Source organism: Dipodomys spectabilis, unplaced genomic scaffold, assembly GCF_019054845.1.
Source record: "Dipodomys spectabilis isolate Male_0828 unplaced genomic scaffold, ASM1905484v1 ptg000039l, whole genome shotgun sequence".
NCBI lineage: Eukaryota > Metazoa > Chordata > Mammalia > Rodentia > Heteromyidae > Dipodomys > Dipodomys spectabilis.
In genome coordinates, this window is record NW_024870716.1 from 1,185,001 (window position 1) to 1,201,804 (window position 16,804).

Consider the following 16,804-nt stretch of genomic DNA (forward strand, 5'->3'; position numbering starts at 1 on the left):
TATTTGTTTATATTTTTTTACTCTTCCTGACTTTGAGGGCTACGAGTTGATCTCACTTATCTTTGTATTTGTGGTGTCTAGGCTAGACCTTGATCAAGGAAATGGTGTGAAACACCTGAAATTATTTTCCTTCCTTCTCTCCCTCCTCCCTCCTCTCTCTCTCCACCTTTCCACATCTCTTTCTCTCCCTTTTCCCATTCCCCAGCTATTGGTCACTAAAGTAAAGGTATTGCTGCCACCTGCTGATCAGAAGTAAGAATGACATGTCTGGAGCCTGCACTTGTAATAGCTGAGTGCGGGCTGTAGCATTGGAAATTGAGAACTGCTTCAAAATTGTTCTTTGCGATCTTCCTTTTACAAATGAGGAGAAATAATCAAAGAGGTATAAAATAAAGCCTTAGCATTACTTGTGTTAAGGATTTGGAGCCCTAGTCCATTCTTCCTCTGGGCTCTAGAAACTTCCTAGAAAGCAGAAGCTAGAGCAAGGGAGAAAATCTTTCCTCAACTTCCCACCACCCCCCCATCCCACAAATCTTTTACTGTGCCTACAGCCTTGAAACCACATCTCCACTGCCGCCCTGACCTTTCCAACCATCTACTCTTCAACTGTGCCCCTCAAGCACACAGCTAGTATGCTTAGCCTCCCAAATAGCTGGAACTCCCTAGCAGAATGCTAAGTGGTTGGAGGATGTTGAAAAGCAGCTTCCAATATCCTACCTAGAGCTTCTGAATCTCTAGACTATGCATTGCAAGGAAGTCCCTTGATTTATAATACCAACAAAAAATTAAGTATTCCTGGATTATTTATTCCCTTGCCAGTGCTGGGGATTGAAATTAGGACCTCACACTTTTTTTTTGTTGTTGTTCCATTGTGGGGCTTGAACTCAGGGCCTGGGAACTGTCCCTGAGCTCCTTTGCTCAAGGCTAGTGTTCTACCACAGTGCCACTTCTGGTTTTTGAGATGAGTCTCACAGGGACTTTACTGTCGGGACTGGGTTCAAACCACAAACGTCAGATCTCAACCTCCTAGGATTATGAGCATGAGCCACCAGCACCCAGCATGAGAGCTCACTCTCTTTTTTTTTTTGTTTTTTTTTTATTGAGATTAAGGGATTACATAAATTTCACAGTATTGTGAGAGAGTGATACTTACGAACACATTTTAACCTTCATGGGGCAAATTGTCATTATCAAGATTTATAATGTTTGTGAATTCTATGAGCTTTGACAATACAACTATTTCTTCCACATTGGGTGATATGTACATTTCTTTCCTTTTGCTTAATGTAAGCTGTTCCCTCTTTCCCTCTCCCTCCCTCCCATCACTGCCTTGAGTTGCTTAGTTCATTTTCATCAATGTTGATAGATCACTCTTACAGTCTTACTTACTCAGAAGGCTGAAATTTGAACATCACAGTTTGAAGCCAGCCTGTGTAGATAAATTTCTGAGACTCTTAACCAACAAAAATGCTGGAAGTGGAGGTGTGGTTCAAGCAGTAGAGTGCCAGGTATAAGCAAAAAGGCTGAGCAAGAGTATAAGGCCCAGCCAGGTGTGAACTGGCACCAGAAAACCAGAAGTGGTGCTGTGGCTCAAAGTGGTAGAGTGCTAGCCTTGATCAAAAAGAGCTCAGGGGCTCGGAAGGTGGTTCAGTGGTAGAGCAGTTGCCTTGCATGCCTGAGGCCCTAGGTTCAATTCCCCAGCACCACATAAGCAAAAAGAAAAAAAAAGCCGGAAGTGGAGCTGTGGTTCAAGTGGTAGAGTACCCCACGACCGAACCCCCCCACAAAAAAAAAGAGCTCAGGGACAATGCCCAGGCCCTGAGTTCAAGCCCCACTACTGATAAAAAAAAAAAAAAAAAAGGAAAATGAAATGAAGTGTATCTATGCCTTCCCCCACCCCAAAAAGTGATTGAACATTAAATAATATTTTTTTGCCAATCCTGGGGCTTGAACTCAGGGCCTGAGCACTGTCCCTCAGCTTCTTTTATTCAAGGCTAGCACTCTACCACTTGAGCCACAGAAGCAGCCTTTTTCTGTTTATGTGGTACTGAGGAACTAAGCCCAGGGCTTCATGCATGACAGGCAAGCACCCTACCACTGAGCCACATTCCCAACCCAAATAATATATATTTTTAAATCGAAGCACAGCAGTTTCAGAGTGATGCATTCAGAGGCTCGATCTCCTGTCATGAATCCATGGTTCTTTTCATCTTTCTGCTCTTACCATGCTCAAGATATTAGAGTTTGACTTCATATTGGTGTGTCTTACACAAGCATCATATCCTCACAGGGTCAAAGCATGCAAGGGGGAAAATCCTTGCCCTGCATTCCCTTTCAAAAGCAATAAAACTTCTTCTAAGAATACCTTTCTTCTGTCCCTGACCAGCAGACATTACCTCACTTTTCATTTCCATAATTACATCACTTCCCTAACCAATCCCTGACCAGAGGACTTGATAAGTTTGGACAAAGATTCTCCATGGTACTGGGGAGGCTCAGCCTCCTCTGATGGGTGTGCCCAGCATTTTAACAGAGCCCAATTGTACTGGCAGGTGAAACAGAGAGCTAGGAGTGGCTTGGAAGTAGATATGCACCAATGGTTGCTGCCTGCCTGTGACATTCTCTCCTGTGACACATGGCACATACTGCCATGAGTCAGGGTTGTCCATCTGTCTCCATACTCCAAACGGAACAGAAATGCTAAATGCATTTCCTGTACTACCCAACACAGTGGACTGCACCAAAGCTGTGTTCCAAAATAACACAGGAAAGAATGAAACATAAATACTAGAAATGATTGTCATAATGGTAAAATTGGATTACCTTTGCCAAGGGCATTTCTGTATTAGTTTACCTTTGCTCTTGACAGCTGTGAACCCAATGAGCTATTTAATAAGAACAGAGGAGTACGGTAAAAGGTGATCATAGGGGAGCTGTATTTATATCCATGCTTCTGTGAGTTGTATTCATTTGGGAACACAGTTGTATTCATTTGGGAAATGTTAATATAAAAACTCTGTAGTCTGTCCCAATTTTAAAAAAAGAAAAAAAGAAATCTGAGATTTGGGGTGTAGTTCAGTGTACAGGGCTTGCATAGTATGTATGCAGATGGAGCAACATAAACATACAGAACTTCCGGTGCAACGTGTTTAATAGCATCTTCTCTTCTGAACTGTACACCAGTGGTTCATACTTGTAATCCTAGTTACATAGGAGATTGAGATCTGAGGAATGTGGTTCAAAGCTATCCTGGGTAGGAAAGTCTGTGAGATTCTTATCCCAATTAACTACAAAACAGCAACAACAATAACAACAAACCAGAAATTGTGCTGTGGCTCAATTAAACACCACAAAATCCAGAAGTGGAGCTGTGGCTCAAGTGGTAGAGCACTAGTTTTGAGCACAAAAGCTCAGGAATGGGCTCCTAGGCCCTGAGTGCAAGGCCCAGGACTGGAGGAAAGCAAAGAAAGAAAGGAAGAAAGGAAGGAAGAGGAAAAGAAAGAGAAAGAAAGAAAGAAGGGAGGGAAGGAAAGAAAGAGAAAGAAAGAAGGAGAGAAAGAAGAAAGAAAAGAAAGGAAGAGAAAGAGAAAAGAAAGGAAAAGATATCTTCTGTATTTTGACTAAGGCAAGTGAATCCAGTGTTGTAAGATCATTGATTTTTGAATATGTAGTAGAGGAGGGGAAAAAAATAACAACAAAACTCCATAGCCATTTCCCTCGAATCTGCACAAAACTGACAAACGCAGAGACATCAGGATCACAAGATCCTGGGGCAGTGACAGGCATATCAGCACAAGGGACCTTGTCCATAGAATTGAAGGCCAGTTCCCACTCCCATTCCCCTAGATGCAGGTCTGTCTTCCTTTCAGCTTCTGCTGCTGTGTCCCCTAGACAGTCACCCAGATACCATATGCCCGGATCATCTCTGGCAGTATGACCTTGTGACCTTGGCTGATATGCACTGGGCCATCCTGGCCCAATGTTTGGGGAGGAGGGTGTCAATACTCCTGGTGTGATTGTCCCATCTGTACATAGTAGCAGGGGGAGGGGGCGGCTATCTTATCAGCTGTCCAGACAGGTGACAGCAACTCTTCAGCTCTCTGCTAGCCTGTATCTCTTCATGATATGAGACTGAAGGTCTTACACACACACACACACACACACACACACACACACACACACACACACACACACACACACACACTCCTCATTAGAGAAGCTTCATCCTGGATAGAATAGTAGAGACCAGTTGCCACCAGGGGCTCCAGGGAGTTAGTCTGACAGTGACCTAAGAGCTCCTTCTGTGGACTGTAGCGCCATCTAGTGGTACAGATGAGGCCTAGCCTCTGTGGGCCTCCTGGCCTTTGTGGCCCTTATTCTCATCCAGACCTGGAGATAACTTCCCCTGGAGCTACTTTGGAATTAGAGTTCTGAGATCACATTTCAGTTCTGCTACTTGCTCTGAGATGGTAGGCTATTTGATCTCTCAGAGCTCTGGCAAAGGGCATAACAACTTCTTCTCCCAGGGTGAAAACAATTGTGAAGATTATAAACTGCTAAAGCTATGTATGAATGCAGCTGGGCCAGCTGGTGGCTCACAACTGTAATCCTAGCTACTCAGGAGGCTGAGATCTGAGGATTGCCATGTGAAGTCAGCCTGGGCAGTAAAGTCCATGAGATTCTTTTTTTTTTTGGTCCGGTTGTGGGGCCTGAACTCTGGGCCTGGGTGCTGTCCCTCAGCTGTTCACCTCAAGGCTAGCGCTCTACCACTTGAGCCACAGCACCACTTCCGGCTTTTTTCTTATGTGGTGCTGAGGAATCGAACCCAGGGCCTCATGCATGCAAGGCAAACACTCTACCACTGAGCCACCTTCCCAGCCCAAGTCCATGAGATTCTTATCTCCAATTAACCACTAAAAAGCCAAATGTAGAGCAAGGTATACCGCCAAGCTCAGGGACAGCATCCAGGCTCTGAGTTCAAGCCCCAGGAAAGAAAGAAAAGAAAAAAGTATGAATGCACCCCAGCCTTCAATAGTCCTACTTGGGGCTGCCATAGTATACCTGAACATTCATCCCCTGGCTTTCTAATGCCAACTCAAATAACCAGAGCAGGGAATTGAGGAAAAGGAAATCAGGTTTACAATATTTGCCAGATCAATGAAGACAGTGAGATTCAATTTAAAAGCTTTGTCACCTGTTGGGCATCAGTGGCTCACCCCTATAATCATAACTACTCAGGAGGATGAGATCTGAGGATCTCAGTTCCAAGTCAGCCCAGGTAAGACAGTTTGTGAGCCTCTCACCTCCAATTAAGCTTCACCCCCAAAACAAACAACCCCCCCCCAAAGAAAACCCTCAGAAGTAGAGCTGAGGTTCAAGTGATAGAATGCTAGCCTTGAGCACAAAAGTTCAGAGCAGCATCCAGCCTCTGAGATCTAGCTCCACGACTAGGATACATACGAAATAATATATAATAAATTGACCATCAATAAAAACTGGCTACTGGGCTGAGAAGTTGGCTCAGTGGTAGAGTGCTTGCCTCACATGCATGAGGCTCTGGGTTCAATTCCTCAGCACCACGTAAGCAGAAAAAGCCGGAAGTGGCACTGTGGCTCAATTGGTAGAGCGCTAGCCTTGAGCTGAAGAGCTGAGGGGCAGCGCCCAGGCCCAGAGTTCAGGCCCCACAACCAACCAAAAAAAAACCCAAAAAACCAAAAACTCAAAAACTGGCTACAATCAAATCTCTCCCCACCCCCACCCCTGCACACACTCTTTTTGCAGTCCTAGCTCTAAGACAAACTTCTAAAAGTTTGTTGGTCATGGGGCTTGAACTTGGGCCTAGGATGCTGTCCCTGAGCTCTTCAGCTCAAGGCAAGAACTCTACCACTTGAGCCACAGCACCACTTCCACTTTTCTGGTGGTGAATTGGAGATAAGAGTCTCATGGACTTTACTGCCCAGCCTGGCCTTTGAACTGTGAACCTCAGAACTCAGCTCCTGAGTAGCTCCTAGCTACTCAGGCGTGAGCCATTAGCACCTGGTCAGTTTTAGTTTTCTAACCCACTTGGTCATCTCTGGTCTGACAGATTCTAGCTGGTGTGCAGGCCTTTGCTACCTGCTTCCTGGAGAGCACAGGTTGACAGGCACTTGGTTCCTTGTATGTAGTTTTTCCGTTCCTCCCCATCCCAGCTCAAAGCAGCTCTTTCCAGGCCTACTTGCCCCTCAGTGGCCAGCAGTCTACATGCGGTAGTAGCAGCTGACTCCTCTGGGTAGGTCAGGTGAGGGCAATTGGACCCTTCTGTCCAAAACAGCCAGAATCTGGGGCCCAAGCCAGCCTCAGCAGCTTTTGCTCTTACTTAGGCTGTGTCCATTCCCCCCCCCCCATCAGCTACAGTTCTGAGTCCAGATTTTCCATTTGTGCTCAAGGGCAGATCAGATGATTGTCAGCCACAAAGCAATGACCTAGACCTTGGGGTATATTTGTTCTTGCTGCAGGCTAACTTCTATTCACTCTCACGCCCACACAGCCAGGAAAATCTTCATGACAAGGACAAATCCCTCCCCAGCCACTGGGCACTTTGCTCTTTCAACTCCCCAGGCTCCCGTTCTACTGGAATATTTTTTCTCAGTTAAACTTTTCTCTCACCTTCTTTCACCTCACACTGGAGTATGCTGCAAAAAGCTTTCTTTGCACATCTTGGCTTGTGTCTAAACTAATTCACCTGTAAGGCTTACAGAAGTAATTGGAGAGGGCTGCTCATGGCCAGGGGCTTCAGGCTCCCCCGTTATTGTAAAGGATAAAGAGGTCACTTGTGGACACCCTGCTTGGAATATGCTTAGAGAATGAACCCCAGGGGCAGTGAAGTGTCGTCATCCTGGGCTGATTTATCTGCAGTCTCAAACTGAAATCATGGCCAGTCTCTGCCAATATGTAAACTGTGGCAAATATATCTCCTGAGCTACCCAGTCTCTAGAAGTACCCCTAGCAGACTGGACAGTCTATGCTTCTCATTCCAGGATGAACACAGCTGGGTGGATAAATAGCAGGCCAATCAGTGCTAAAGGATCGGACATGAAATCATAGATCTCTTCTAGGATCACAGTCCCTAGCAAGGCCAGGAGGAAAGATTTATCTTCAACTCGCCAGCAATGAAGGTGTGGCTAAAGTGCTAGAGCAGCAGCATTGAATGAAAAAGGCAGTGCCCAGGCCAAGCTTATGCCGTAGGATGGGCACACACACACAAATTTGAAATAGATCAGGTGGCTCACTAGTCTGAAGGTCAAGTATTTACTGTGATTCACAAAACTGTTAAGATCCACTCCAGGATGGGAGCAGACTCCACCCTCCTCACAGCAAAGTCTCCACCCAGTACCCGCGTTACCTAGGCAACTGGGACACCTGGAAGAGGTCACATCTGCATCCGTCACATCTGAATTTGATGTGGCCACACCTTTCTCCGCCCTTACCCTACATAAGGCCCAGCCCAGGCCCAGACGCCCTCTGCTCTCTTCTAGCTCTCAGCTTTTTCCTTTTCTCTTTCCTAGCTTGCTCTTTCCCACCTCTTTCCCAGATGCTCTCTTTTCTAGCTCTTTTCTCTTTCCCAGCCTACTGAATAAACCTACCCCTTACCTGAATATCCCGTGCGTGGTGCTGTTCTTACTCGGCTATCTCTTTTTAAAAACCTAACAAAAACCAGTTTGATATTTTATATGGAAACATTTTATTGACAGGTCAGAATTAAAAGAGTCACACACAGAATTAAAACAATGACAAAAACAATGACAGAAAAAAACAATAAGACTTGGAGTGTTAAGCAGCAGCTAGTACTGGTACTCTTCACCCTCGTCTTCCCCATCAGCACTATCTGCCCCAACCTCCTCATAATCCTTCTCTAGGGCAGCCATGTCCTCACGGGCCTCAGAAAACTCTCCTTCCTCCATCCCCTCACCCACATACCAGTGGACAAAGGCACGCTTGGCATACATCAGGTCAAACTTGTGGTCCAGGCGAGCCCAGGCCTCAGCAATGGCTGTGGTGTTGCTCAGCATGCACACAGCGCGCTGCACCTTGGCCAGGTCTCCACCAGGAACCACAGTGGGAGGCTGGTAATTGATGCCAACCTTGAAACCAGTGGGACACCAATCCACAAACTGGATGGTACGCTTGGTCTTGATGGTGGCGATGGCAGCATTGACATCTTTGGGAACCACATCACCACGGTACAACAGGCAGCAGGCCATGTATTTACCATGGCGAGGGTCACATTTCACCATCTGGTTGGCCGGCTCAAAGCAAGCATTGGTGATCTCTGCTACAGTAAGCTGTTCATGGTAGGCTTTCTCAGCAGAGATGACAGGGGCATATGTGGCCAGGGGGAAGTGGATGCGGGGATAGGGCACCAGGTTGGTCTGGAATTCTGTCAGGTCAACATTCAGGGCCCCATCAAACCTCAGGGAAGCTGTGATGGAAGACACAATCTGGCTAATAAGGCGGTTCAGGTTAGTGTAGGTTGGGCGCTCAATATCGAGGTTTCTACGACAGATGTCATAGATGGCCTCATTGTCCACCATGAAGGCACAATCAGAGTGCTCCAGGGTGGTGTGGGTGGTGAGGATAGAGTTGTAGGGCTCAACTACAGCTGTGGACACCTGGGGGGCGGGGTAAATGGAGAACTCCAGCTTGGACTTCTTGCCATAGTCCACAGAGAGACGTTCCATCAACAGGGAGGTGAAGCCAGAGCCAGTTCCCCCACCAAAGCTGTGGAAGACCAGGAAGCCCTGAAGACCTGTGCACTGGTCAGCCTGCAAAAGAAGAAAGCTAATTTTAGCACTAAAAGACATCTGATGAAAGCTGCAATGGACTTCTGTGAACTTCTGACTACAATGAACGCTTTTAACTCTTGTGAACAGCATTTGCTAAGAAAGTAGTTATAAAGAGCTTCAGAGTGCTAAGTGAGTCAGAGAAACTTTTCACAATCAGCTCCAGGGGAAAACATCCCCAGAAAGGCCATTAAAAAAGAAAAAAAACCCACCCACCGTTTTATCTCCTCAGATAAAGGAATCAAAGTCTGCAATGGATACAAAGCATTAGTTTTGGTAGCTAGGAGGGCAGTCTTGTGTCACAGAACAATGACTGTCCTGGGGCTTGAACTCAGGGTTTGGGTAATATCTGAGTTTCTTTTGCTCAAGGCTAGTGCTCTACCATTTAATTCACAGTTCCACTTCCAGCTTTTTGTAATTAATTGGCGGTAAAGTCTCACTGGGACTTTCCTGCCTGGACTCTTCATATCTCAGCTTCCTGAGTAGCTAGTAGTAAAATGAGCCAGTAGTGCCTGGTAAGAGCAAATTTTTTTTTTTTTGCCGGTCATGGGGCTTGAACTCTGGGCCTGGGTGCTGTCCCTCAGCTCTTCAGCTCAAGGCTAGCGCTCTACCACTTGAGCCACAGCGCCACTTCCGGCTTTTTTCTTTTTGCTTATGTGGCGCTGAGGAATCGAACCCAGGGTCTCAGGCATGCCAGGCAAGCACTCTACCACTGAGCCACCTTCCCAGCCCAAGGGCAAATTCTTATCAGTTGGAGTTACCATGGGTCAGGCCTCAGATGACCTGCCCAGTACAATACACATTTCATGAGAAGCTGGCAGCAAATCATTGAGCTGGATGAAATACAGAACAGCCAAGTTCCAAAGTTCTGGTACTAGAGACACTAGTAGAGCTGTGAGTCCAGCTCTTCTTGTCACTCACTGTGACTGTGACCGTGACCAAATTATCTCATTTCGCTTACTTTTATTTTTCCATAGTATTCTGGTTTGAACTGAAGAGTCTTGCATTTGCTAGGTAGTTGCTCTACCACATAAAGTATACCACATTTTTCCCCCCTGCTTCATTTTTCCCAATTGGATCTTTGGCCAGTCTGGAGTCAGTTTTTTTTAGTTGTTGTTGGTGGGGCTTGAAGTTGGTGGGGCTTGAACTTGGTTGGGGCCTGGATGCCGTCCCCCTGAGTTCTTTTGTTCAAAGGCTAGCACTCTACCACTTGAGCCACAGCACCACTTCTGGCCTTTTCTGTTTATGTGGTACTGAGGAATCGAACCCAGGACTTCATGTATGCTAGGCAAGCACTCTACCACTAGGCCACATTCTCAGCCACTGTCAGACTATCTTCAATTAACCACCAGAAACTGGAAGTGATGCTGTGGCTCAAAGTGGTAGAGCACTAGCCTTGAGCAAGAGTTCAGGGGCAGTGCCAAGACCCTGAGTTCAAGCCCCATGTCTGACAAAAGTCTCCTAGACTATATCTGCCTGTTCCTCCAGCCTCCTACTCACTACCTCCCCAAGTAACTGGCATTGCAGCAGAGTACTACATCACACAAGACTCTTCATTCCCTTATTAAATGAGAATAGTATTAAACCTCAGGTTGCTGAGAAACATGTACTTGGGATGGCATTTGGCACAGTAAATGGCACAGTAAATGACACTAGATACAAGGTGAGGCGATTACCAGAATTCCACCAGACCTCAGATCACTGAAATTTATTGCCACTCATTTGGACAACATGGCTAGCAAACTGCTCTCTGTGAAAGGCCAGTTTTGACCTTTGTCCTCTGCATACTTTTCTTTTTGTGGTTCCAAGAGATGGAAGCCAAGGTCTTGTGTAATGTAAGCTAAGGCAAGGGTTCTACCACAGAGCTATATACCCCAAGACTCAATTTTAACCTATCTAAGTATTCTGGGGCTGGAATGTGGCTTAGTGGTAGAGTGCTTGCGAAGCATGCATGAAGCTCTGGGTTCAATTCAGTAGTATCACATAAACAGAAAAAGCTAGAAGTGATGCAGTGGCTCAACAGAGCTAGCCTTGAGCAAAGTCAGCCTGAAGCCAGGCGCCGGTGGCTCACACCTGTAATTCTACTCAGGAGGCTGAGATCTGAGGATCACGGTTCAAAGCCAGCTCGGGCAGGAAAGTCCGTGAGACTCTTATTTTCAATAAACCACTAGAAAACTGGAAGTGGCGCTGTGGCTCAAGCAGTAGAGCACTCACCTTGAGCTGAAGAGTGCGGGGACAGCGTCCAAGCCCAGAGTTTAAGCCCCATGACCGACCAAAAAAGAAAAAAAAGAAAATATTCTATCCACAACTCTCTTCTCAAAGGTACTCAGAAATTTGCTGACCTCTTATCAGGCAGACCCCAACCTACCAATTATTCATTAAATATTCTATAGAATATTCTATAGAATAACACCAAGAAAGGACCCTATGTGGCTTTTACTAGGTGTATTTCTCCCCAAAAAACAAGTCCCCGATTTCCAAGTCAAGGTCTATAGCTGAACTTGACTCGTAAGCCTTAGAACCATTAACCCAATTTTGCTGGGAAGTCACTGATAAACATCTGAAAAGTATGCACTGTGATGCAAGGCCATTGTTTTTTAAACAGACCAGTTGTGGCTGGACATAGTATATGACTTTCCTGACAAACTGCTCTACCCAGGCCTTCATGCTTAATTTTTGGTTAATTACTTACAAGCTGCCCAAGGAGCAAAGAACCATCTGATTGCCAGGCTCTTAATTAAAATGGTGCAAACAGCATACTTGCCAACATTCCTGACAAAGCTGCCCAAGGCTTTTTCTGCCCGAGCCAGTTCACTGCCCTGAGTTCTAGGAAAACACATCTAAAGTACTACTGTTCTGTGATTCACCGCAGAACTTCAAAGTATTAATGACTGCTACTTGCTTCCCTCACAAGGAAGCGCCAGACTCCATTTTCAGCTTTGTTGGACCACCGAGTTAGCCTCCCAGCCTCTGAATTTCTTATTCATGTAGAAGTGACTCAGGCCTGCAATCCCAGCTACACAGAGGCCAAGATCTGAGGATTGAGGTTCCTAGCCAACTCGAGTAGGAAAGCCCATGAAATCCCCAATTAACTATCAAAAAGCTAGAAATGGAGCCGTGGCTCAAAAATGGTAGAGTGCTAGCCTTGAGCACAAAAAGATCTAGCAGAAACAGGTCAGGAGGGAAAAAAAGGGGGTGGGGTGAGGAAGAATATTTACACTGGCCCCATAACCCAGGACTCCATAGTTGAGAAACTGAGCTCCTTCAGTGAACAGCTCAGGTTTCATTTCATTTGCAAAGAGAATGAGTCATAACTTTTGGTCTCAAAATTGCAAGAGAACTCTTGTCCCAGTTAAAGTACTGTAAACATACCAGCTTCCGAATTCGGTCCAAGACGAGGTCAATGATCTCCTTGCCAATGGTATAGTGACCACGGGCATAGTTATTGGCAGCATCTTCCTTGCCTGTGATGAGCTGCTCAGGGTGGAAAAGTTGACGGTAGGTGCCAGTTCGAACTTCATCTGCCAAAGGAAGAAAGCAAACCACCCGTCACTAACAACCTGCACAAGCCTGGGCCATCAGTGGAGCCCCTGGACAGATCTCTTGTCTCAGAAGCTTGGGAAATCCCCTGGGTTAGTTACTGAGGACAGCTCACCAATGACTGTGGGTTCCAGGTCTACAAACACTGCCCTGGGCACGTGCTTGCCAGCGCCTGTCTCACTGAAGAAGGTGTTGAAGGAGTCATCTCCTCCCCCGATGGTCTTGTCACTTGGCATCTGGCCATCAGGCTGGATGCCGTGTTCCAGGCAGTAGAGCTCCCAGCAGGCATTGCCAATCTGGACACCAGCCTGGCCAACGTGGATGGAGATACACTCACGCTGTGGAAAGGAGAAAAACAAAAGCCATTATTATGACACATTAGATGAGGGATCTGGGAATGTCTCACACCTAAATGACTCACTTTCAAAGAACTAACTACCTTTCAGAAGCCACTCTTTGGCCAAGGAATATTTCACAAGCAAAAATCTTTGTAGAAGTCCTAATTCAGACAAAAAAAAAAGAACAACGCTTTGGCAGACTAAAGACAGGTTAATGACCTACTAGGAAACCTACTCCCTTACTTTGTTGCCACAATAGATCCATAAGATGTACTGTTACAGCTCCATCTCCTTGGAAATTTGCCTGCTCATTTGTTAAACTGCGGTAAAAATTCCCCTTTCCAAGGCTGATTCATTGTCGGTGGGAATGAGTAACTGCTGAGCTCATGCTAATCCTTCCTTAATCCTATTTTTTACAATACAAGAGCTGCTTCTTCCCTTTAAAACCAGCTGAAACCGACAGACTGCAGCCCTATGACTCAGGAAGAAAATGTTAGATAAGCTGTATTTTAAAAAGTGTGGTCGGAGGCAGCTTTTCACTTTGTAGAGGAATCTAATCTTCAGGAAAAACATTTTTTCCTTCAACACCAACCCTTGATGGCAGGGGAAGGGCATGCTAATAAAGCCTAAAAGGACCCCAAGATTTTACTGCAATTGTTTGAAGAAATTAGTTCTTGTGCTTGTAATTTGAACTACTTGGGAGGCTGAGCTCTGAGGACTGTGGTTCGAAGGCAGTGCAGGAAGGAAAGTCCATAGGACTCCAGTTAACCATCACCAAAAAGTAGGAAATGGAGCTGCAGCTCAAATGGTAGAGCTCTAGCCTTGAGGTCTCAAGGAGCACCCAGGCTCTGAATTCAAGCTCCAGGACGGATGTAAAAAAAAAAAAAAAGAGGAAGAAGAAACTATTGTCAAGCTGCCTACCTAGTTTCACAACCTAAGGTAATAAAAACCCCATTGCTCACAACCTTTGGCTTTTGATCGCCTTCTTCCCACTTGCATGCCCCATAAAATGACTGAGCCTAGCCAACCCATCAGCAAACTCAGCATCACCTATGCGTACTTGTGCAGGCTCCAGGGCTGTGGGAGAGAACAGGAGGTGTTTGTTCTAGAGTCCTGTTTAACTATTGCATCATGCTTACCTTTACCAGGACTTTGGAAACTTCACAGCCCCCAAAGGTGGAGAAGCAATAATTGGTTCATGATCATTTCCTTACACAGGCCCCAGGAATTCAATGTCTGCCAAGATTCACTTTTTAATTTTTGCGTCATTAATGGGGCTTGAACTCAGGGCTTGGGCACAGTGCAAGCTACTTTCTTGAAGACAGTAAGTAGTCAATCTCAGTGGCCTACTTACTGCTGGCCCTCCATTCTGCTGGGGCCACCTGGGCATAGGTGAATCACTTAGTCTAGCTGGATAAGCAGCCCCTATCTCATTAAAAAAAAACAAAAAACCTGGTATAAACAGGTGTTGCTTTGCCTCTTGCCCTTTAAACAGCTCTGCTGCTTTCGGAATCACTTTTTAAAGTGTCTTTCATGTACTTTCTTGGTGAAAATGTATTCAAGCAAGTTAGAAGACACATTTTTTGGAGTATCATAGACACATTTTTTGGAGTATTGTCAGCTATTCACCAATTTTTTTTTTTTGGGGGGGGGGTTAACCAGTCCTAGGGCTTGAACTCAGCCTAGATGCTGTTCCTGAGCTTCTTTTGCTTAATTAAAGTTAGCACTTCACTACTTGAAACAACTCCACTTCTGGCTTTCTGATGATTCGTTGGAGATGATTAGTCTCACCAACGTTCTGCCTCAGCTGTCTTCAAACTGCCACACTCAGGATGGATCTCAGCCTCCTCAGTAGCTAGGATTTACAAACCACCAGCACCTGGCACTAAATCCCTTTCTTTAAAATGCTGTTTGGGGCTGGAGGCATGGTTCAAATCATAGAACACTGGGAGAGTTCAAACCCTAGTGCCCCTGGTGGGGGGGGGGGGGCGGGGGATGGATACTATTTTGCTGCTGGTTTATTTTTTATTTTTTTTATTTTTTTTTGTTGGTCGTGGGGCTTGAACTCTGGGCCTGGGCGCTGTCCCTCAGCTCTTCTTTTTTTTTTTTTTTTTTTGTCGGTCGTGGGGCTTGAACTCTGTGCCTGGGCGCTGTCCCTCAGCTCTTCAGCTCAAGGCGAGCGCTCTACCACTTGAGCCACAGCGCCACTTCCGGTTTTCTGGTGGTTTATTGGAGATAGGAGTCTCACGGTCTCTCCTGCCCGGGCTGGCTTTGAACCGCGATCCTCAGATCTCAGCCTCCTGAGTAGCTAGGATTACAGGCGTGAGCCACCAACGCCCGGCCCCTCAGCTCTTCTTGCTGCTGGTTTAAAAACAGTTTCTTTTAGTTACACTGCCAGTACAGGCCATCTTAGTGGTTTCCAATACCCCTGGGTAGCTATACAAAAAATGCTCAAGCTGTAAATAATTCCATGGCTTTCCTTTTTTCCTTTTGGGGGGGGTCCAGTCGTGGGGCCTGAACTCTGGGCCTGGGTGCTGTCCCTCAGCTCTTCAGCTCAAGGCTACCACTTGAGCCACAGCGCCACTTCCAGCTTTTTTCTTTTTTGCTTATGTGGTGCTGAGGAATCGAACCCAGGGCCTCATGCATGCAAGGCAAGCGCTCTACCACTGAGCCACCTTCCCAGCCCCTCCATGGCTTTACTGTTGTGACGTGAGGATAAACCCAAGGGCCCTTAACTGCCCCGCACCCAGCTACCACTTGTTTCTTGAAAAAAACCAAACCTTAATTTGGTATGAGGCTTTATAAGAAAATCCTTTTTAGGGAATTGCTTCTCCAACCTGGCTTACGCATAAAGTTTCAGTCATAAACATTCCACTAAATAGAACACTAGTAATGCAGGAGGAGGCGATGTGACAGTTAATTATTCCCTCCAAATGAGGAGCTGGCCTCCTTCAGGTGACTCAGCAGCGTGTCACAGGGCGTGGAGGCGCCCGGAAGTGCTGGCGCCCTCGGCCCTCCAGGGCGGAGGAAAGGTGAGATCACTTGGGGGAAATGCGGGGAGTTTTAAGTGCCTTCAAGTTTTAGGGAGCAAATATAAAGAGCAGCAATGGCAGCCGGCCAGGAGAAGCTGCTTTCTCTCTCTTGGATCAAGAGGGCTTTTTTTTTCTCTCTCTCTAAAACCAGGGGTGCTGGGGGCTCCCTCAGGAGGCTGAGATCCGAGGATCACGGTTCAAAGTCAGCCCCGGCAGGAAAGTTCGGAGTCAATCCACCAAAAAGCCGGAAGTGGGGCTATAGGTCACGAGGTAGAACGCTAAGCCTTGAGCCAAAAAGCTCAGGGGCGATACCCAGGCTCTGAGTTCAAGTCCAAGGACCGTCAAAACACAAACGAGAAACAAAACCCACAAAGTGGACTTTCCACTTCCACCGAGGGCAAGTTGTCCCAGCGGGTCCGCTGACCTGGGCTTTCCCAGCCTGGCCAGTTGAAGCAGACGTGACCGGAGCCGTCGGATGAGCTGTCGCGGGTCCGGTCCCACGTGTCACCCCCTCCCCGGCCCGCATCCCATTCATCCCGGGCCCACTGTCCCGTGAGGCTCCCACTCACCATGTTGGGGACCTGTGGATGTCAGTGACGCGGGCAAAATCCGGGGAGGGGAAGAGGTCGGCGCCAAGGATCTCCCGCTAAGAGACTACCAAGGAGTCCACGGGAGAAGCAGAATGCAGGCGGCGCACCCGGGGGGACGATATATACCCCACCCCGGGCCACGCGTCCCGGAGGGCGGGCTTCCGACCCCGCCCCGCCCGCCCCGGCCACGCCCCCGGGCCCTCCGCGCTCAGAGAGCGCGCTGATTGGTGGGTTTAAAAGTTCAAACCAAACTTTGCGGAAGGAGCCCAAAGTAGGGATGGGGGTGGGGGGTAGAGGAGGCGGCGGGGCCCGAGCGTGGGCCAGGTGAGGCGGAGAAGGGAGGAGGGAGGGCAAGCCGCGGAAGGCGCCTGGGCTGCGCTACCCTTAGAGGGAAATGGCGTCAGGTGAGCAAAGGCCTGGCGAGGTCAGGTGCCTGGTAAAGGGGCCGAAGGGAGCCCTCCCGCTGCCCGCCCAGCCCCGCGCCT

General features: G+C 47.2%; 1 protein-coding gene across 1 annotated transcript; it reads right to left on the reverse strand.

Moving 5' to 3' along the window:
• Positions 1 to 7,696: 7,696 nt before the first annotated feature.
• On the reverse strand, positions 7,697 to 16,398 carry Tuba1c (tubulin alpha 1c). The gene is made up of 4 exons (XM_042677572.1): positions 16,299 to 16,398; positions 12,475 to 12,697; positions 12,192 to 12,340; positions 7,697 to 8,801 (listed from the first exon to the last, which is right to left on the reverse strand). The coding sequence occupies exons 1-4, from the start codon at positions 16,299 to 16,301 to the stop codon at positions 7,821 to 7,823; spliced, it is 1,356 nt and encodes a 451-aa protein (XP_042533506.1). The 5' UTR covers positions 16,302 to 16,398; the 3' UTR covers positions 7,697 to 7,820.
• Between the last annotated feature and the right edge of the window lie 406 nt (positions 16,399 to 16,804).